At 37.1% G+C, this 21,952-nt stretch overlaps 1 protein-coding gene across 1 annotated transcript; it reads right to left on the reverse strand.

The window, feature by feature from the left end:
* Positions 1–9,296: 9,296 nt before the first annotated feature.
* On the reverse strand, positions 9,297–16,005 carry LOC130084975 (uncharacterized). Its single transcript, XM_056250517.1, has 4 exons — positions 15,964–16,005; positions 13,936–13,996; positions 10,108–11,256; positions 9,297–10,009 (listed from the first exon to the last, which is right to left on the reverse strand). The coding sequence occupies exons 1-4, from the start codon at positions 16,003–16,005 to the stop codon at positions 9,297–9,299; spliced, it is 1,965 nt and encodes a 654-aa protein (XP_056106492.1).
* Between the last annotated feature and the right edge of the window lie 5,947 nt (positions 16,006–21,952).

Raw genomic sequence — 21,952 nt, forward strand, 5'->3', positions numbered from 1 at the left:
ACAGCAAAAAACTCAGTGTTAAATGAACACACCTGGGAGCGTATATGAGTCCACACTCAAGAGTGTTAAAGTTAATGAGATATTTAAGTGATTAATTGAGTGATGATTGAGCATTATTGAAGACACCTAAAGCAGAATCACTGAAGAAGAAAACCGGAATTTCCGGACACCATCATGGAGATGAGTGTTTGCTTTAGTTGGGCTCTTGACCCTTATATTATTAACTTTAGTTTTTGTTCAGCTGTTGTATCCAAGTTATACCTGCCAGATGAACAAAGAGAAACAATGATCTAATGGTATTGATTATATTATGACATTCATCATTTGAGCTAATTGTTTGTGATTAATGCTGTTGGTTACAGCATAACTGAGATTCTGCATAAATGTCCAGAATTTGTGATATAATATAAAAGATTTCTTAAAAAAAAAAAATCTTTGTTTTAGGCAGACACAGATATCAAGATTCAGTCAATGCATCTCAACAATGGTGATGAACAGAATATTCAATTAGGAAAAGTAAATTACAGAGACAATTCAGATCAAAATTTATTCATACCGCAATGCATGATGGGAGCCATTAATGAGTTGTGATTGGTGGCAACAAGGATTATTATTGTCACCACGGTTGAGATTGACAGGCTGATTATTGATGTCTGCGTTTCTAAATAAATGCAGTTGAAAGTGATTTGATCAGAACAATTTTTATTAAATGGTTTGGATTTTAAGAAACATACAATTATCATATGCTGTAGGACCACTGAACTGTTGCTATCAAATTAAACAAGATGAATGAGTTTCATTTTTCAGATCACAGCATGATTATGTCAAAACATAACCAACACTATCAGATCACACTTGTTTTTGTTCATTTGACTGTTATAAATCAATTACAGCAAACAAACTAAATTTAAACTCAAAGTATAAGGATCAAGAGCCCAACTAAAGCAAACACTGATCTCCATAACGGTGGCTTACAATTTTAGATTTTCTCCTTCAGTGATTCTGCTTGTTAACATCAGGTGTCTTCAATAATGCTCAATGATCACTAAATTAATCACTTAATTATCTCATTAACTTTAACACTCATATCTGCATCATATCTTCCATCTGAAAGCAGGTGAAGGCGATTTACTACTAATCAAAGAACCGGCTTTACTGAAGAGACGCGCATAACAATATCGTGCGATATATCGCCCAGCCCTAAATGCCGCTCCATCTGAAAGCAGGTAAAGGTGATTTACTACTAATCAAGGAACCGGCTTTACTGACGAGATGCGCATAACAATATATGTATCGCACAGCCCTAGTAGGGCATATGCCACGAGAAGCGCATAACAAAATATGCATAACAAAATGCCCATAACAAAATATATATCGCATGACATTGTTATGCGCATCTCGTCAGTAAAGCCGGTTCCTTGATGTGAACAAAACTGTGTCTATGGCAACGCTCTGTTTTTTATGGCAACGGTGTGTTATACTTAGCAGCGGTCTGTTATCAAGAAATAATAGACCACATTCTACATTGGAATTCAACCAAGCCATGTAATAAACATACGTAAAACACAGCCAATATTATATTAATCTTGATAAAATATTAGAGACAGATACAGGTTAATAAAAGGGTAACATGCACCTGAGATAGGGCTGTAAAACAGCCCTATAGAACAGGGGTCCTCAACTCTGGCCCGCGAGATCCACTTTCCTGCAGAGTTTACCTACAACCCTAATCAAACTCACCTGACCAAGCTAATCAATCTCTTCATGATTACTTCACCTAACAGGAACACAGCAAAATCCCCAGTGTTAAATCAACACTGCTCAGAGTACATATTGTCCCAATCTAAAGAGTGTTAAAAGTGGTAAAGTTAATGAGATAATTAACTGATTAATTAAGGGATGATTGAGCATTAATGATGAAAACCTGCTGTTAGCAAGCAGAATGACTAAAGAAAAGAGAAACCCAACTACAACTGACTTCAGCCAGAGTCTTAGATGAAATCAACTGAAGACATTAAATCTCTGAAGATCTCAGCAGAGGAGGATTAAACAACTCCACAAACAGCATTACCAGCTTAACTTATTACTAACCAGACTGACTTTATTTCTGTCAGACTTCTACAGAAGTTTTTATTGAGAATTAACAGAAGTTTAACTCTTTCATTTGAAGTCACCATAACAGTGATTAGTGTTCCCATTAGTTGGGCTCTTAACTCTTAATATATCTTTGTCTTTTTTTGACTGTTGTGACAGTGTGTTTAGTAAAACACATTTGCAGCAGCAAATAAAGCTAAAGCGAAGTGAGATCAGGTTATAATGGTTACCTGTTGATGGTTTAATAATCTTCATGAAATAATTTGGTTCACTGAGGTATTTGCTATTTTTTTAAAAACACTGTTCAATGTTTATGAGTCCACTAGTGATGGGAAGTCCGGTTCTTTTCCGCGAACCGGTTCAAAAAACCGGTTCACCAGTTCTTTTACGTCATCACGTAATGACGTCAATTCTATCATCCCGGCGGTTAAAAATACTTTAAATTAAAGGCATTTGTAATCATAACTCATAGTATAAATAATAGTACTCATCGTCATAATCATCTTGGATAAGTTTCTTACATTTACGTTTTGCAAACGAACCCTGTAGCCTACAGGCGATGTGCAAACGCAGATGTTTTACATGTCTTAAAGATATAAAGTGCATAAATGGTCTTCATCGTTTTATTTGTTATTAAATAAACTTACATTTCGCCGAATTCGGCCCATCATTTAAGTCCTCAGTTCCCCCGTGCTGCGTGCTCATGTATCAGCACAGCATCAGTTGGCCGAAAGAAAGTTCTGTTTAGAGACGGTGCTATCACGCATGCGCAGTATCTTCAGCTCATCGGTTCTCCGTATCAAACGTGTCCGAAAGAAACAGTTCTTGGTTCTGTACTGGTGATTCAAGAACTGCAACAACCAGTTCTTGAGAACCGTAGCATAGGCCTGTGTGTGCTGAGCTGAGAACTGCTGAAACTTGAATATACAGTCGACAAAACTAAAAAATCGATGCATGTCTCCAGTATGTTTAATACGTTATGTTTTTAACACATTATAAACATTTACTAAGCAGTGCACCAATAAAACCTTGGCAAGAGTTTACATCAAAGATTTATATCAACTTACTTAGAAATTAAATGAGCTGTTCCTGAAAATATTATTTTAGTATAATATTAAATGTTTAGTTTGACAGTTTTACAATCCATTCGTTGTGTTTCCAAACTTTAAAATAATACAGTGATAATCTGATGTGTACCTGTGCGTTCAGTAGTACGCGCATGTGCGGTATCAGCTGCTCGTGCCCATAATTTCTCTCAGCACAACATGTCTCAGTTCAGTGAACTGTTGGATTTACTGGAGTAAAATATACCGGTTATATATATATATATATATATATATATATATATATATACATATATGGTTTATTTCGATTCGGAGGGACTGTCAGGCATGTCTGAAAGTGAGTAACTTTAGTAACTTGTGGATCAGCGCTGACGCAAGACGCGAACTGTTTCGAACGATTCAGTCCGATTTAGTGTACTGGTTCGACCGGTTCACTAAAAAGAACCGGTTCAAAAGAACGATTCGTTCACGAACCGGCCATCACTAGAGTCCACACTGAGGGACTGTTAAATGAACACTGAAGTTAATGAGATGATTAATTGAGGGATAATTGAGCATTATCGAATACACCTGATGTTAACAAGCGGAATCACTGAGGGAGAAAATCGTAATTGGTATGTTACCATTATGGAGATCAGTGTTTGCTTTAGTTGGGCTCTTGACCCTTAAGTCACTAACTTCAGATATTTGTTTGGCTGCTCTACCTGAGTTACAAGAGCCAGATGAACAAAGAGAAAAGGTTTTTTGATGGTGTTCGCTGTGTTTTAACATTATTGTTATTTCTCAATCATTTTACCCAAGTAGAGCCCAATTTCTGAGTTAAATTTACTTTGATTATAGCAGCACTGTCCTTGACAACAATAATATTTGTAACTTTCACAATGTGATCCAAACAATTTCTTATAAACTTAATCACATTCTTAACTTTTTTTTTTAGACATCAATAATCAGCCTGTGAATCTCAATAATGGTGACAATTATAAAGCATTTTGCAGTGTATTCTGGATGCCGCCAATCAAATCTCATTCATGGCTCCCATCATGCATTGCTGTATGAATAAATAATGAGCTTATGTTCAGATGTCATCTTTTTGTCACCATTGTTGAGATTCATACTCTAATTCTTGATGTCTGTGTATGCCTACCTTCAAAACTTTTAAGAAGGTTTTTTTGTTGTTGTTGTTGTAATTGATTTGATCATTTGGATTTGATAGAGAAGACTAGAAAATGCATACTCTACAACAACAGTATTGCTATAATACATAAGCTACAAAACTTAACTCTGAAATTATGCCCTCAATGAGTTCAGTGATTCAGACCAACTACTGATTATGTTAAAACACAATCATCACCATCATATCACCTTTTCTCTTTGTTCATCTGGCTGTTATAACTCAGATACAGCAGCCAAACAAAATCTAAAGTTAATGACTTAAGGGTCAAGAGCCCAACTAAAGCAAACACTGATCTCCATAATGGTAACATACCAATTACGATTTTCTCCTTCAGCGATTCTGATGTTAACATCAGGTGTCTTCGATAATGTTCAATTATCACTTAATTAATCAGTTAATTATCTAATTAACTTTACCACTTTTAACACTCTTTAGATTGGGACAATATGTACTCTGAGCAGTGTTGATTTAACACTGGGGATTTTGCTGTATTCCTATAAGGTGTAGTAATCATGAAGACATTGATTAGCTTGTTCAGGTGAGTTTGATTAGGGTTGTAGGTAAACTCTGCAGGAAAGTGGATCTCGCGGGCCAGAGTTGAGGAACCCTGCTATAGAAGAACATACCAGACTGTTAATAAAATACAATAATCCATACATACCATAATATTGCTGCATGACACCTGGCAACAAGCAAATGACATGGAACATATTAGCAGCAGGTTAAATAATAACAGCAGTAATAGTTAAACAAGCAATGAACTACAGAAATGATCACATGTTTGATTTTCTAGAAGCCAGGCTTTAAGACTTTGTCTGGAGTGATATGTGGTACAGTTTTATGGGGTCCATTTGTGCCAAAAACGAGTCGACTGCTTTGTGCTTTGTACTACACGTTTGTCCTTGTCAACAGTCATTGTCTAGTTGTTCGAAAAAATTGGTATATGTCAGTGGTTCTCAAATCCAGTCCTCGCGACCCACTGCTCTGCATATTGTGTATGTCTCCCTTATTTAACACACCTGATTCAGATCCTCAGCTTGTTAGGATAGACTCTATGACAGGGGTCCTCAACTCTGGCCCGCAAGATCCACTTTCCTGCAGAGTTTACCTACAACCCTAATCAAACTCACCTGAACAAGCTAATCAATGTCTTCATGATTACTACACCTTTACAGGAACACAGCAAAATCCCCAGTGTTAAATCAACACTGCTCAGAGTACATATTGTCCCAATCTAAAGAGTGTTCAAAGTGGTAAAGTTAATGAAATAATTAACTGATTAATTAAGGGATGATTGAGCATTAGTGATGAACACCTGCTGTTAGCAAGCAGAATGACCAAAGAAAAGAGAAACCCAACTACAACTGACTTCAGCCAGAGTCTTAGATGAAATCAACTGAAGACATTAAGGGGGCTTTCACACTGGCAGTTTAGTTCGGAACGGGGCACGGTTCGCATGAAAAATCGCTAATGTGAACGCTGTCATGGGACCCGGGTGCGCACTGGGGTACCGAACCCGAGACTACCTGGAAGAGGTGGTCTGAGTTCGGTTGCTCCCGAACCGTGCCGCGGTTCGCGTGAATGTGAAAGCAACACGGACTCGGGTGCGCACTTGTTCAGGAAGTAAAGTGACCTGCGCATGCGTTTTAGCTTATTGTGATGTACTTAGTTAAATAAAACGCGTGTAAGGGATGATAGCGTTGATGATTTACCTTGGATACGAGCGAGAGTGAGCTAGGGCTGGGCGATATATCGCACGATATTGTTATGCGCATCTCGTCAGTAAAGCCGGTTCCTTGATTAGTTGTAAATCGCCTTCACCTGCTTTCAGATGGAGCGGCATTTACTACAAAGAGCCGTAGTTAACTGACAAGCTGAGCCATATCGCACTAATATCGCGGACGTATCGCCAGCGATATTTAATGCGATATGGCTCAGCTTGTCAGTTAACTACGGCTCTTTACACAGCAAAAACTCCAGTGTTAAATGAACACACCTGGGAGTGTATATGAGTCCACACTCAAGAGTGTTAAAGTTAATGAGATATTTAAGTGATTAATTGAGTGATGATTGAGCATTATTGAAGACACCTAAAGCAGAATCACTGAAGAAGAAAACCGGAATTTCAGGTCACCATCATGGAGATGAGTGTTTGCTTTAGTTGCGCTCTTGACCCTTATATTATTAACTTTAGATGTTGTTCAACTGTTGTATCCTAGTTATACCTGCCAGATGAACAAAGAAAAACAATGATGTAATGGTATTGATTATATTATGACATTCATCATTTGAGCTAATTGTTTGTAATTATGCTGTTGAGTACAGTATAACTGAGATTCTGCATAAATATCCAGACTTTGTGGTATAATATAAAGGTTTTCTCAAAAGTTGTATAAAAAAAAAATCTTTGTTTTGATTCGTTAATCTCGATAGCTGTTATAGTAACGTATATATTATAAACGTATAATAGCAGTAGTAAAAGTATTCGGGAGAGAGTTTCACATGTAATGCGTAGCTATTTCATATGCAAGCATGTCAGCCAATCACAGCAGTGGCCGCGGTTACACTGAATCCCACAGCAGACACGCCCCTTCAAACAGAGTGTTCAAATCAGAGGCTAAAAGCAGGCTAGGAAAAATGCCATTTATTTCTAAATTATGATTATTTTTTATCTAAAAAACATACTAACATTATAAGGGTAACCCAGGAAACATTATAAAATAATAAAAAAAAACATTCTAGGGCACCTTTAAGTCATTAACTTCAGATTTTTGTTTGGATGTTGTACCTGAGTTACAACAGCCAGATAAACAAAGAGAAAATGTTTTTGATGGTGTTGGATATGTTTTAACATTATCATTATTTCACAATCATTTGACCTAAGTAGAGCCCAATTTCTGAGTTAAATTTACTTTATTCATTATAGCAGCGCTGTCCTTAAAAATCTTAATATTTGTTACTTTAACAATGTAATCCAAATAATTTTTTAAAACGTAATCACATACAATTTTTTTCTTTTTTTTAAAAGACATCAAGAATGTCTTTTAAAAAAAACATCGGCCTGTGAATCTCAACAATGGTGACAATTATAAAGCATTTTGCAGTGTGTTCTGGATGCCACCAATCAATCTCATTTATGGCTCCCATCATGCATTGCTGTATGAATAAATAATGAGCTTATGTTCAGAGGTCATCTTTTTGTCACCATTGTTGAGATTCATACCCTAATTCTTGATGTCTGTACATACCTACCTTAAAAACTTTTAAGAAGGTTTTTTTTTTTTTTTTTGTAATTGATTTGATCATTTGGATTTGATAGAAAAGACTAGAAAATGCATACTCTACTACAACAACAGTGCTGTTATAATACATAAGCTACAAAACTTAACTCTGAAATTAGGCCCTCAATGAGTTCAGACCAACTACTGATTATGTTAAAACACAATCATCACCATCATATCACCTTTTCTCTTTGTTCATCTGGCTGTTATAACTCAGATACAGCAGCCAAACAAAATCTAAAGTTAATGACTTAAGGGTCAAGAGCCCAACTAAAGCAAACACTGATCTCCATAATGGTAACATACCAATTACTATTTTCTCCTTCAGTGATTCTGATGTCTGATGTCTTCGATAATGTTCAATTATCACTTAATTAATCAGTTAATTATCTAATTAACTTTACCACTTTTAACACTCTTTAGATTGGGACAATATGTACTCTGAGCAGTGTTGATTTAGCACTGGGGATTTTGCTGTATTCCTATAAGGTGTAGTAATCATGAAGACATTGATTAGCTTGTTCAGGTGAGTTTGATTAGGGTTGTAGGTAAACTCTGCAGGAAAGTGGATCTCGCGGGCCAGAGTTGAGGAACCCTGCTATAGAAGAACATACCAGACTGTTAATAAAATACAATAATCCATACATACCATAATCTTGCTGCGCGACACCTGGCAACAAGCAAATGACATGGAACATATTAGCAGCAGGTTAAATAATAACAGCAGTAATAGTTAAACAAGCAATGAACTACAGAAATGATCACATATTTGATTTTCTAGAAGCCAGGCTTTAAGACTTTGTCTGGAGTGATATGTGGTACAGTTTTATGGGGTCCATTTGTGCCAAAAACGAGTCGACTGCTTTGTGCTTTGTACTACACGTTTGTCCTTGTCAACAGTCATTGTCTAGTTGTTCGAAAAAATTAGTATATGTCAGTGGTTCTCAAATCCAGTCCTCGCGACCCACACAGTACTGCTCTGCATATTGTGTATGTCTCCCTTATTTAACACTGCGTCAAAAGAGGTGTAAACGGGAGAATTCAGGCAATGAATACGCCCGCTAAATGTGCTCTTTAGCATGGATCTTTGGAACTTTGTTATGCGTACCTGTAAATGCCTGCAAATGCCCGAAAACAGGAACTTGTCTGACCCCCTGCTGTTAGTTGATGGCTTGGCTTTGTAAATGCTAATTTGTTTTGGGACTGGCAGCTCAAGATTGCCCCTATTCCCCTGCCCCCCTCCTTACTATTCAGGAAAGGTAATTTGGCTGATAAGTGCTTTACATTGTGTCAATCTACAACAAAGACTGTAGTACCTGAAAAGAAGTTTGTGTCTGGGTGTCCACTGCTCTTCATAACAAAGGAGAAATACTCATTAGGATTATGCAAATTTATTTAGTGTAAAATGCACTCAAACAATACAAAACCTACAAAATAAACAATGTAAAACAATGTAAACAACAAAAATGTTTCACACACAAATGGTCACTTCAGAGATACACCTTTTTTAAATCTCTACCACTACACAATTGGAATGACCACAGACACTCTCTCCCTAGTGTGACTTAACTGCACAGTTGTGGTACTGAGAACACATCTGCTTGTAATGCGCTCAACAGGGACCTCTGAACCTCAATATTTCTGTTGTTGTTATGATACTGTCCCAACATTCCATTTAACCGCTCAAATGAGAAACACCAAAAGGACGGGACCATAATCTAACAGGCATTCTTTTAAATGTAAATGTAAGTGCATGTTAGGTGTGCAATGAAGAGATCCATACAGTTCAACAAACTTCAACAAAAATGTTTGCAAGTAACAGTCAGCTACTTCAAGCCTATCATGTGAGATGACCCTTGAACACATAATAATGCAGGCTTGCACAAAATCAAACCACATATCATAATCTGGATCCTCAATCAAGCCTTTTAAACAAAACAATGAATAGATGGTTGTCCAGTTTTTCCACTGGTCTGCTGTAAACCCGCTAAACCCTGATGCAATTCTGAGAGGAATCCTTCCAACATCCTGTGGCACCTTGAGAGAGTCCATTCTTTTTTGGAGTTCTTCAAGCTTCTGGATACTTAATACCCCACACTCAATCCAGAGTTTGAAAACATGTCTAGCAGTTCCGAGGAGTAAATTGTGCATGGGATCAATGACAACAAACTGGATGGCATCATAGTATGGCAGGAAGAACAGTTCAGACCACCCGGCACCATACTGCGCTTCCAGTTTCTTCTGGGCTGCCTTTGTAGTAGCCTTCTCTGTCATCTTTGCAAATCTTTTGTGTTCCTCAGAGGTGCGCAGAGTCCAGGTTGATCTGTCAAATCCGGAGAAGTCCGTTTTTCCCCCAAAAGATGTTTTCGTGAATTTCTTCAGACACTTGTTACATCCTGAAAAGATAATAATTGTTTTAATGTTGGATGTATTGCACACAATAGGAAAAATCTGAGCAATAGTGTGAAACATAGCATAATAAATCAGAATTTACCTCTTAGTGCTCCATGGCCAACAAAACCACCACACTTGCGGGAAGCTGGAATATCAGATGAGAGGCAGAGTAATGCTGCTCTGTAAACCTGGCATCCCAAGGGTGAAGAGTCCATTAGAACAACTCCTTCCCACAATTCTCGGAGGTCATCAACCAAGGGCTCAAGATATGCTATCATGTTGAGTTTGGGTTCTTTGGGTCCTGGTATCACTCCAACTAAAATCATGTTTTCATCTTTGAAGCGTTCCTCTCTCGGCAAATTCAAAACGACAAGATATATAACACCGACTGAATATGGGGAGTGCTTATAGGGTTGGTACCAGTCAACATTCATCATCAGTGCAAAATTATTAGGTTCTGATAGAAATGGTTGACCATTTACATATTGAAAGTCCTGCCAGATTTTCCCATCATATACATCCCCCATGACAGAGTGAGGCATGCTGCGGTGTCTCCATTGCTCACATTTCTCCAAAAATCCAGACCTTCTCACCAAAGTCTCCAAAGACTGACTGACCTTTTTGTAACAGTAGACACGGATTGGATACAGGTATTCTTTACCACTTGAGCCAATAAGCTTTCTCATCAAAGGAGTTCCACATTTGCTTCTTAATTTCTTTTGTGGGTGTTTGTGGAAAGGTCTAGAAGAACAAGTGTTGATGATTTTTGCACCGGATCTAGAGGTGGTGTATGATTCCTCAATTGTGTATGTTACCATACACTTTGGGCATACCACAAACTGGCTAAAGCTGTCTCTGCAGATGTTAGTCCATTTCCTGAGTGAATATAAAGTCTTAGGGATCTTTCCAGCCAGCCCACAGAGTGTGTTCACACACAGAATATGTCCCATGAGCCAAATTAATTGTCTTATGCACTGCAAGAGTGCAAAAATTGCACGGTCTGATATTTTAAAAACAGCTTGCCATGTCAAAAGCATAAATGCAAGCAGTTTCAACATCAAATGTTCAGGGCTGTCTTCTGTGACCCTGAACCCATCTGCATCCATATTTTCCTCCCCAAAAATGTCAGTCTCTTCAAGCTGATCCTCTTCCATGAAACTGTCTGCCTGGTCATAGTAGCCATCTTCATCTGAAGACTCACTGTCACTGGCACTCAGGAAAAGCTCGAAGTCTTCATCATCATTGTCATCTGTAACCCAAACACAACACCCATTTTAAAACCACCAGAAGTGTCAAGTAACTAAGTACAAATACTTTGTTACCTTACTTAAGTAGAAATTTTGGGTATCTACACTTTATTGGAGTAATTATTTTTCAGCTGACTTTTTACTTCTACTTATATTTTCACGCAATTATCTGTTCTTTCTACTCTTACATTTTAAAAATAGCCTTGTTACTTCTTTTTCATTTCAGCTTTTTGTCATTCCGGCTTGTCATCGTCCAAAAAAATGACCAATAATACACACGGATAATAGATCTGAGTCCCGCCTCCTGAACACACATCGCTAAACTGATTATCTGTGATAGGTGATTCTATCTTCCGCTTCATGAAACACATGCTCAGTACACGTTCTTTAATGTATTTGCATTGTACTAAAATTTAAATAAAACTGAAATGTATTTTCTATGGGCATATATAACAGGTAGTCCCAAATGTTAAACATAAACATTTTAATATAACTTTATAGTCATTATGGCCTTTAGAAAAATGTTTTTTCTAGGAGGTGGGGTAGTGCACTATATGCCCCTGTGGCATGGTCTAAGCTTTTGTCCTTAATGGATTTTTTTTTCCTTACATTGATTTTACTTTTATACTTTAAGTAGTTTTTGAAACCAGTACTTTTACACTTTTACTTAGAAAAAAGCTTGAGTTGATACTTCAACTTCTACAGAAGTCTTTTCTAAACCCTAGTATCTATACTTTTACTTGAGTAAAGAATGTGAATACTTTTGACACCTCTGAAAACCACACAAACAAAATCATCACTAAGGAGGACAGGAGTAATCATACATTCAAACTATTGTAAATACAAAAGAAGTAGCACAGACTTCTCTGGGTGCTTCACTGTAAAAAACAATTTGTTGAGTCAACTTAAAAAACTTTGTTACCCCGCTGCCTTACATTTTTTTGTCAACTTGACTTAGGGCTGGGCGATATATCGCACGATATTGTTATGCGCATCTCGTCAGTAAAGCCGGTTCCTTGATTAGTAGTAAATCGCCTTCACCTGCTTTCAGATGGAGCGGCATTTACTACAAAGAGCCGTAGTTAACTGACAAGCTGAGCCAAATCGCACTAATATCGCGGACGTATCGCCAGCGATATTTAATGCGATATGGCTCAGCTTGTCAGTTAACTACGGCTCTTTACACAGCAAAAACTCCAGTGTTAAATGAACACACCTGGGAGTGTATATGAGTCCATACTCAAGAGTGTTAAAGTTAATGAGATATTTAAGTGATTAATTGAGTGATGATTGAGCATTATTGAAGACACCTAAAGCAGAATCACTGAAGAAGAAAACCGGAATTTCAGGTCACCATTATGGAGATGAGTGTTTGCTTTAGTTGGTCTCTTGACCCTTATATTATTAACTTTAGTTTTTGTTCAGCTGTTGTATCCGAGTCATACCTGCCAGATGAACAAAGAATAACAATGATCTAATGGTATTGATTATATTACGACATTCATCATTTGAGCTAATTGTTTGTGATTAATGCTGTTGGTTACAGCATAACTGAGATTCTGCATAAATATCCAGAATTTGTGATATAATATAAAAGATTTCCTAAAAGTTGTAAAAAAAAAAAAAAAATCTTTGTTTTAGGCAGACACAGATATCAATATTCAGTTAATGCATCTCAACAATGGTGATGAACAAAATATTCAATTAGGAAAAGTAAATTACATAGACAATTCAGATCATAATTTATTCATACCGCAATGCATGATGGGAGCCATTAATGAGTTGTGGTTGGTGGCAACAAGGATTATTATTGTCACCACGGTTGAGATTCACAGGCTGATTATTGATGTCTGCGTTTCTAAATAAATGCATTTGAAAGTGATTAGATTAGAACAATTTTTATTAAATAGTTTGGATTTTAAGAAACATACGATTATCATATGCTGTAGGACTACTAAACTGTTACTATCAAATTAAACAAGATCATCTGAATGAGTTTCATTTTTCAGATCACAGCATGATTATGTCAAAACATAACCAACACTATCAGATCACACTTGTTTTTGTTCATTTGACTGTTATAAATCAATAACAGCAGACAAACAAAATTTAAACTCAAAGTATAAGGATCAAGAGCCCAACTAAAGCAAACACTGATCGCCATAACGGTGGCTTACAATTTTAGATTTTCTCCTTCAGCGATTCTGCTTGTTAACATCAGGTGTCTTCAATAATGCTCAATGATCACTAAATTAATCACTTAATTATCTCATTAACTTTAACACTCATATCTGCATCATATCTTCCATCTGAAAGCAGGCGAAGGCGATTTACTACTAATCAAAGAACCGGCTTTACTGAAGAGACGCGCATAACAATATCGTGCGATATATCGCCCAGCCCTACAATATATGGTGTATGTGCAATTGTATCAACATGCGTTTTCTAGTTGAAACAACAGTTATACTAGTTAATTCAACTTTTAGCTTAGTTGAGGACAATTAAACTTAAATGTTCTTGTTGTCTGGACAATTTCTACAAATTTAGTTGTGTCTACAAAAAAAAAAAAGTTGAAATGGCAATTATTTTTTTACAGTGTTTAGCACAGTAACAGTCTCCAAAGAATTATGGTAGGTTATAAGTTACAGGCTTTGAGACTATTGACAGGTGCACAATCTTACCTTGCAAAGTGCAGTCCTCGTACAGTTCTTGGTCTTGTATATCAGTCTGTTTGTCCCCTTGCTGCATACAAAACACAGTTGATGGCAACAGTGGAGCACTGGCAGTATCTGAAGAGTCACTGGCACCTAGGGCTGGGCGATATATCGCACGATATTGTTATGCGCATCTCGTCAGTAAAGCCGGTTCCTTGATTAGTAGTAAATCGCCTTCACCTGCTTTCAGATGGAGCGGCATTTACTACAAAGAGCCGTAGTTAACTGACAAGCTGAGCCAAATCGCACTAATATCGCGGACGTATCGCCAGCGATATTTAATGCGATATGGCTCAGCTTGTCAGTTAACTACGGCTCTTTACACAGCAAAAACTCCAGTGTTAAATGAACACACCTGGGAGTGTATATGAGTCCACACTCAAGAGTGTTAAAGTTAATGAGATATTTAAGTGATTAATTGAGTGATGATTGAGCATTATTGAAGACACCTAAAGCAGAATCACTGAAGAAGAAAACCGGAATTTCAGGTCACCATCATGGAGATGAGTGTTTGCTTTAGTTGGTCTCTTGACCCTTATATTATAAACTTTAGATTTTGTTCAGCTGTTGTATCTGAGTTATACCTGCCAGATGAACAAAGAAAAGCAATGATCAAATGAAATTGATTATATAATGACATTCATCATTTGAGCTGATTGTTTGTGATTTATGCTGTTGATTACAGCATAACTGAGATTCTGCATAAATATTCTGAATTTGTGATATAATATAAAGGATTTCTTAAAAGTTGTAAAAAAAAAAAAAAAAAAAAGTTTTAGGCACACACAGATATCAAGATTCAGTCAATGCATCTCAACAATGGTGATGAACAGAATATTCAATTAGGAAAAGTAAATTACATAGACAATTCAGATCATAATTTATTCATACCGCAATGCATGATGGGAGCCATTAATGAGTTGTGATTGGTGGCAATAAGGATTATTATTGTCACCACGGTTGAGATTCACAGGCTGATTATTGATGTCTGCGTTTCTAAATAAATGCATTTGAAAGTGATTTGATCAGAACAATTTTTATTAAATAGTTTGGATTTTAAGAAACATACAATTATCATATGCTGTAGGACCACTAAATTGTTGCTATCAAATTAAACAAGATCATCTGAATGAGTTTCATGTTTCAGATCACAGCATGATTTTGTCAAAACATAACCAACACTATCAGATCACACTTGTTTTTGTTCATTTGACTGTAATAAATCAATAACAGCAGACAAACAAAATTTACACTTAAAGTATAAGGATCAAGAGCCCAACTAAAGCAAACACTGATCGCCATAACGGTGGCTTACAATTTTAGATTTTCTCCTTCAGTGATTCTGCTTGTTAACATCAGGTGTCTTCAATAATGCTCAATGATCACTAAATTAATCACTTAATTATCTCATTAACTTTAACACTCATATCTGCATCATATCTTCCATCTGAAAGCAGGTGAAGGCGATTTACTACTAATCAAAGAACCGGCTTTACTGAAGAGACGCGCATAACAATATCGTGCGATATATCGCCCAGGCTAACTGGCACCCAGGGGAAGGTTGAGATCTTCATAATCAAAGTTCTCTATAACAGAAAAACGAGCCATTTTACACAATATTTCTCACAAAATGTAACAAATAAAGAATGTTCTCCAGTAACTTTGGTCAAACGTTTGCGGTATCCCACAAGTAACTTAGTTTGAATGCAACATATTTGTACTTTTACTTGAGTAGATTTTTAGTGAAAAATAATTACTTGTAATGTTACTTTGGATATATTTATCATGTATGCATTCATGATTTGTTAAGAGGTAGGTGGTCAGCTGGTCCCAAGTCTGCTAACGTTGCTTGGTTACCATATGCATTTACGCCTCCACATGGCTTAGTTCAGAGTAAAATAATGACTGAAACTACAGCTGGGTAGTATAGCTTTCAAATTTCAAATAGAAATGAACTGGGCATAATTATAATTACTGAAAACAACCTATTCATACCTTGCAGAGTGTTGTCCACATCATTTTCCGGTTGTTGTTCATGTTCGTTGTCCTCTGGTTGCGTGATAAACAAACTTTCTGAAACACGCAGAGTAGGCCTATCGGTAGCGTCTTTTATCCAAACTCCATTTAAAAAATATGTTTTCTTGTGCGAATAAAAAAGCGTATGTGAAACAAAATCGTTACAATGACCACAAAACTGTCTCTTCCGTTTCCTTGTTCCCTCCATGGCTTGAAAGCAAACGGATTTTTTTTTACGATTCGCTTCTGTAATAAATCGGGATTCGCAATCCGGTCCGTTCTTCTTCTTCTTTTAAATTTCCGTCAGAGCAGACACTGTTAAACCCTTTATCGATCCGGTAGTTTGATGTTTCTGATAAACTGAGGAGTGACTGAGGTTGCTGTGTTTATTTCGCTACAGTGCTTGATTTCCGTATTTCTACTTTCCAAGCGTGCAATTGGATGAAATACAATGACGTCATCCAGTTCCAACCAACGGAATCAGTTTATGTTTTGTGTCAGTGAAAGTAACCAATAGCATTACCTGAAAACTTTAGAGGCTGCACATTTTGTTTGTGGATGGGTGTTACCAGTATGTATAAAACAAAAGATATCTAAAATATACAGGTTAGTAAAGGTACGCCGTATCCTATTTACAACGCGAAGATGGCTTGCAAAAGAACGCTGGAGTTTTACGGAGAGCAGAGTAGAGATGTTACTCCTTTACGCCGGGACAACGTGGCTTTTCAAACTCCGAGTCCGAACGAAAACCGACTGGTGAATATGGTGAATGCAAGTTTGAAGCGGATATTTGAAAAGCTGGAGACGATGGACAAGAGATTGGTTAAGATGGAGGCGGACATCGATGAGCTCAAAGAGGCAAGAGAGGAGCCTGCTTCGAAGAAATTAAAGAGAGCTGGGAATAAATCTGTTGCGGTAAGTTATTTTATTTATTTTAGTTTTTTAAGTCAAACATTTTGCGGTGTCCGCTTAACTTTGTGTGCTTTATTTATTAATGTATTTGAATTGAGCTCTCATACTATGTTGGATTTTTACAGGAAGCTGTACGCAGATTGCACAATGGGGAAAACAACACACACAAATATGACCCACAGACAAGGTATATCTTTAAAACTATTGTTTCATAACAGTCCTTTCTTCTAAATTATATTTTTAATCAACCTTCTTTAATTACTGCTCCACAGTCTATCCTCCCCCCACAACCTCGAGGTCACAACCTATCTCTTTAATGGCGTCTCCATGGCTGTACCGGACGTAGATCCTGCTGTTGTTAAAGGTAAGTCACAAGAGAATATACCAAGACTACTATTTAACTGTATAGACTAGTTAGTTATAAATAAACACATTCTCCCTGCTCACTATCTCCCTCTCTCTAGCATCCTGCAAGACATATTTTGAAACTGTTCGAAGGGGTTACAGGATGGCCCAAGATGAGAACAAAGAGAAGATGGAGGACAGCAGGATCATTGCTCGCACGAGACAAAGAAAAAGAAGAGTAAGTATAAATAAATATAAATCTCAGTAAAAGACTAAAAGGCTCCCATCCCAACCCATTTGATATTTTCAGTGGTTTAATTTCTTTTTTCCCTCCCATTTTGCAGCTGCTGAGCAGCAGGACTGGTGTTCTCCGGACAGAGGAAGAGGCAGCTATCTGGAAGACTGCAACAGTTGACCAAATGTCTGAAGAGGAGGATGCCATCTTGGATGGAAAGACGGTGTGGGTTGTTCGGCCTCCAACCCGTAGTAAAGCTTTGTCTGCGCTGTGTGGGGTGCTACAAAAAAGACTGGAAGCAGACCAGAAGTACTTAGGAACTCATCATCCACGAGTTGGTGCAGATCGAGTCACGGTGGAGACCACAGAAGCTGGCCTGTGAATTATTTTAGCATTACACATCTAAATATTATTCTATAGTATAATTTGAATATTCTGTTGTTGTTTTTTATATAGTATTTATTTTATATAGTATTATTTATAGATTGTATTATATATGATTCTATTTAGTTTTCTATATATACTGCATTTATATATTTTATACAATTCCACATTGGTATCTCTATATTTATATATTGTATTATTTATATATTGTACTATTTATATATTCTAAAGTATTTGTATATTATATTGTTTTCTAAATATTATACACAGGCTAACATATTACACTCAAAAAAATGATATGTTGGCTTTACTTAACTTTTTTATGTAAACAGGTTCCACCGGTTCCACATAACTATGTTTCGTTAAACAAACATAATATGTTCATGTAACTTCAACATCATGGAATTTGGTCATTTTAAGCGACCCAATTAAACTCTGAGCTAATGAGTTAATTAAGTGAATAATTGAGTGATGATTGAGCATTATTGAAGACACCTGATGTTAACAAGCAGAATCTCTGAAGGAGAAAACCGGAATGTTTAAGTCACCATTATGGAGATAAGTATTTGTTTTAGTTGGGCTCTTGACCATTAACTTATTAACTTTAGATTTTGTTTGGTTGCTGTACATGAGTTATAACAGCCAGATGAACAATGAACTATGGAGGTCTGATGCTGTTGGTTGTGATTTAACATAATCATTATTTCACAATAATATATATATATATATATATACACTCACCGGCCACTTTATTAGGTACCCCATGCTAGTAACGGGTTGGACCCCCTTTTGCCTTCAGAACTGCCTCAATTCTTCGTGGCATAGATTCAACAAGGTGCTGGAAGCATTCCTCAGGGAGTTTGGTCCATATTGACATGATGGCATCACACAGTTGCCGCAGATTTGTCGGCTGCACATCCATGATGCGAATCTCCCGTTCCACCACATCCCAAAGATGCTCTATTGGATTGAGATCTGGTGACTGTGGAGGCCATTTTAGTACAGTGAACTCATTGTCATGTTCAAGAAAACCAATTTGAAATGATTCGAGCTTTGTGCCATGGTGCATTATCCTGCTGGAAGTAGCCATCAGAGGATGGGTACATGGTGGCCATAAAGGGATGGACATGGTCAGAAACAATGCTCAGGTAGGCCGTGGCATTTAAACGATGCCCAATTGGCACTAAGGGGCCTAAAGTGTGCCAAGAAAACATCCCCCACACCATTACACCACCACCACCAGCCTGCTCAGTGGTAACAAGGCATGATGGATCCATGTTCTCATTCTGTTTACGCCAAATTCTGACTCTACCATCTGAATGTCTCAACAGAAATCGAGACTCATCAGACCAGGCAACATTTTTCCAGTCTTCAACTGTCCAATTTTGGTGAGCTCTTGCAAATTGTAGCCTCTTTTTCCTATTTGTAGTGGAGATGAGTGGTACCCGGTGGGGTCTTCTGCTGTTGTAGCCCATCTGCCTCAAAGTTCGACGTACTGTGCGTTCAGAGATGCTCTTCTGCCCACCTTGGTTGTAACGGGTGGTTATTTGAGTCACTGTTGCCCTTCTATCAGCTCGAACCAGTCAGGCCATTCTCCTCTGACCTCTGGCATCAACAAGGCATTTCCGCCCACAGAACTGCCGCTCACTGGATGTTTTTTCTTTTTCGGACCATTCTCTATAAACCCTAGATATGGTTGTGCGTGAGAATCCCAGTAGATTAGCAGTTTCTGAAATACTCAGACCAGCCCTTCTGGCACCAACAATCATGCCACGTTCAAAGTCACTCAAATCACCTTTCTTCCCCATACTGATGCTCGGTTTGAACTGCAGGAGATTGTCTTGACCATGTCTACATGCCTAAATGCACTGAGTTGCCGCCATGTGATTGGCTGCTTAGAAATTAAGTGTTAACAAGCAGTTGGACAGGTGTACCTAATAAAGTGGCCGGTGAGTGTATATGTCATGTGCCCAGTGTGATTTACAAATAATAAAAATAACAAACTCAACTTTGTTTATCTGATTGTCTTGACATTATAACCATGAACACCAATGATAATAAATATTAATAATGAGTAACAATAAACCCAAATGAGGCCTTAAACTGGACCAATAGTGTGGGGTTTTAGAGGAGGGGTTTAGGGTTTTAGAGGAGGGGTTTAGAGGGTTTAGAGGAGGGGGAAAGCATTCAGCACCCAATCCTATGTAAGATCTCTGACCAATTGAAGGAGGCCACTGCCTTGTGTCCCATAGGTGTGAAATGCTAATATTCCCTGGCATTTTATTCACTTTAAACATCGGATGAAGTGATTATTTTCTCTTTAATATAGATGATGCTGAGTCATTAATAAATCATGTAAAAAACAAATATATGATTGTGTACTAATGTACTTTTGTCACTGATGTAGTCTGCTATGTTAGCGATTATAACGTTTAACGTTAACGTTACCCTTGTTTAATACAGTCTGCGTTTACCTAGCTTGTTTATAAGTTATATCCCCCCACACACACCCACACCCATAGAGTGTACGCATACACTAACGTTACGTGATGTAACGTTAGTCTTGTAGATTAGATTGACTAACGTTAGTCCGGGTGCCCATTTAGATTTTAACACTTTCACTGTGATTTAGTCGGTTTATATCATTTAATATAGTTAATCTAATATAATATCACACGAAGAGTGCAGTTTTTCTCCAGATATCAGCATGATAACAAATGTGATTTTGATTTGATACAAGTTTAATAAACAAGAAGTTAATATTAAGTTATGTACATTTTAGACACCATATTACCAACGAAAATAGTTGAAAATTAAGCCACAACATTGAGAAACACACCGAGGTGTTTCCTTACTGAATGAATCAGCTTTTTGAACAATCAGTTGAATGAATCTCAATGACTCACTCATTAACAGTGACTTACTGCCTCCTATTGGCAGTTTTAATTTCACATTTAAAGCATCTTTCATGTTTTTAATCATTTCAAATATTTTTAATAATTAAAAAAAATATATATTTTTAAAACGTCATAATATTATTTATGTCTGTGTAAAAACATCTAAATGCTACTTTAACCCTCATTTATCTTTGGGGTCTATGACCCCAATCGACTTTTCCGTAGTAAATAAAACATGATTCCCGTCATCTCAGTTGCATAAAATTGTGTCACTTTTTCTACATTATCTATCTATACACACAATATACACTGGGCTTGATTCAGTTGTTCTAAAGGTATGTAAAAAAAAATTCAATTGTATTTTGGTGGCTTGATGAATGAAAAAGCTGACTAAATTGACCAAAAAAATCTTTAAACCCATACTTTTTTTTTTTTACAAAAATATATGGTTTTGAATAATTTTTTGGTCAATTTAGTAGGGCTGGGCGATATATCGCATGCGATTGTTATGCGCATCTCGTCAGTAAAGCCGGTTCCTTGATTAGTAGTAAATCGCCTTCACCTGCTTTCAGATGGAGCGGCATTTACTACAAAGAGCCGTAGTTCACTGACAAGCTGAGCCATATTGCACTAATATCGCGGACGTATCGCCAGCGATATTTAATGCGATATGGCTCAGCTTGTCAGTTAACTACGGCTCTTTACACAGCAAAAACTCCAGTGTTAAATGAACACACCTGGGAGTGTATATGAGTCCACACTCAAGAGTGTTAAAGTTAATGAGATATTTAAGTGATTAATTGAGTGATGATTGAGCATTATTGAAGACACCTAAAGCAGAATCACTGAAGGAGAAAATCTAAAATTGTAAGCCACCGTTATGGCGATCATTGTTTGCTTTAGTTGGGCTCTTGACCCTTATATTATCAACTTTAGATTTAGTTTGTCTGTTGTATCAGTTGTTCAACTGCCGGTTGAGCAAAGAAAAAAAAAGCATCTAATGGTGTTGGTTATATTATGACAATCATCATTTGAAATTCATGTTTGTGATTCATGCTGTTGGTTACAGCATAACTGTGATTCTGCGTAAATATCCAGAATTTGAGATATAAAGGATTTCTTAAAAGTTGTAAAAAAAAATCTTTCGTTTAGGCACACACAGACATCAAGATTCAGTCAATGCATCTCAACAATG

Source organism: Rhinichthys klamathensis, unplaced genomic scaffold (assembly GCF_029890125.1).
Source record: "Rhinichthys klamathensis goyatoka isolate OS25496 unplaced genomic scaffold, OSU_Roscu_1.1 h1tg000070l_1, whole genome shotgun sequence".
Taxonomy (NCBI): Eukaryota; Metazoa; Chordata; class Actinopteri; order Cypriniformes; family Leuciscidae; genus Rhinichthys; species Rhinichthys klamathensis.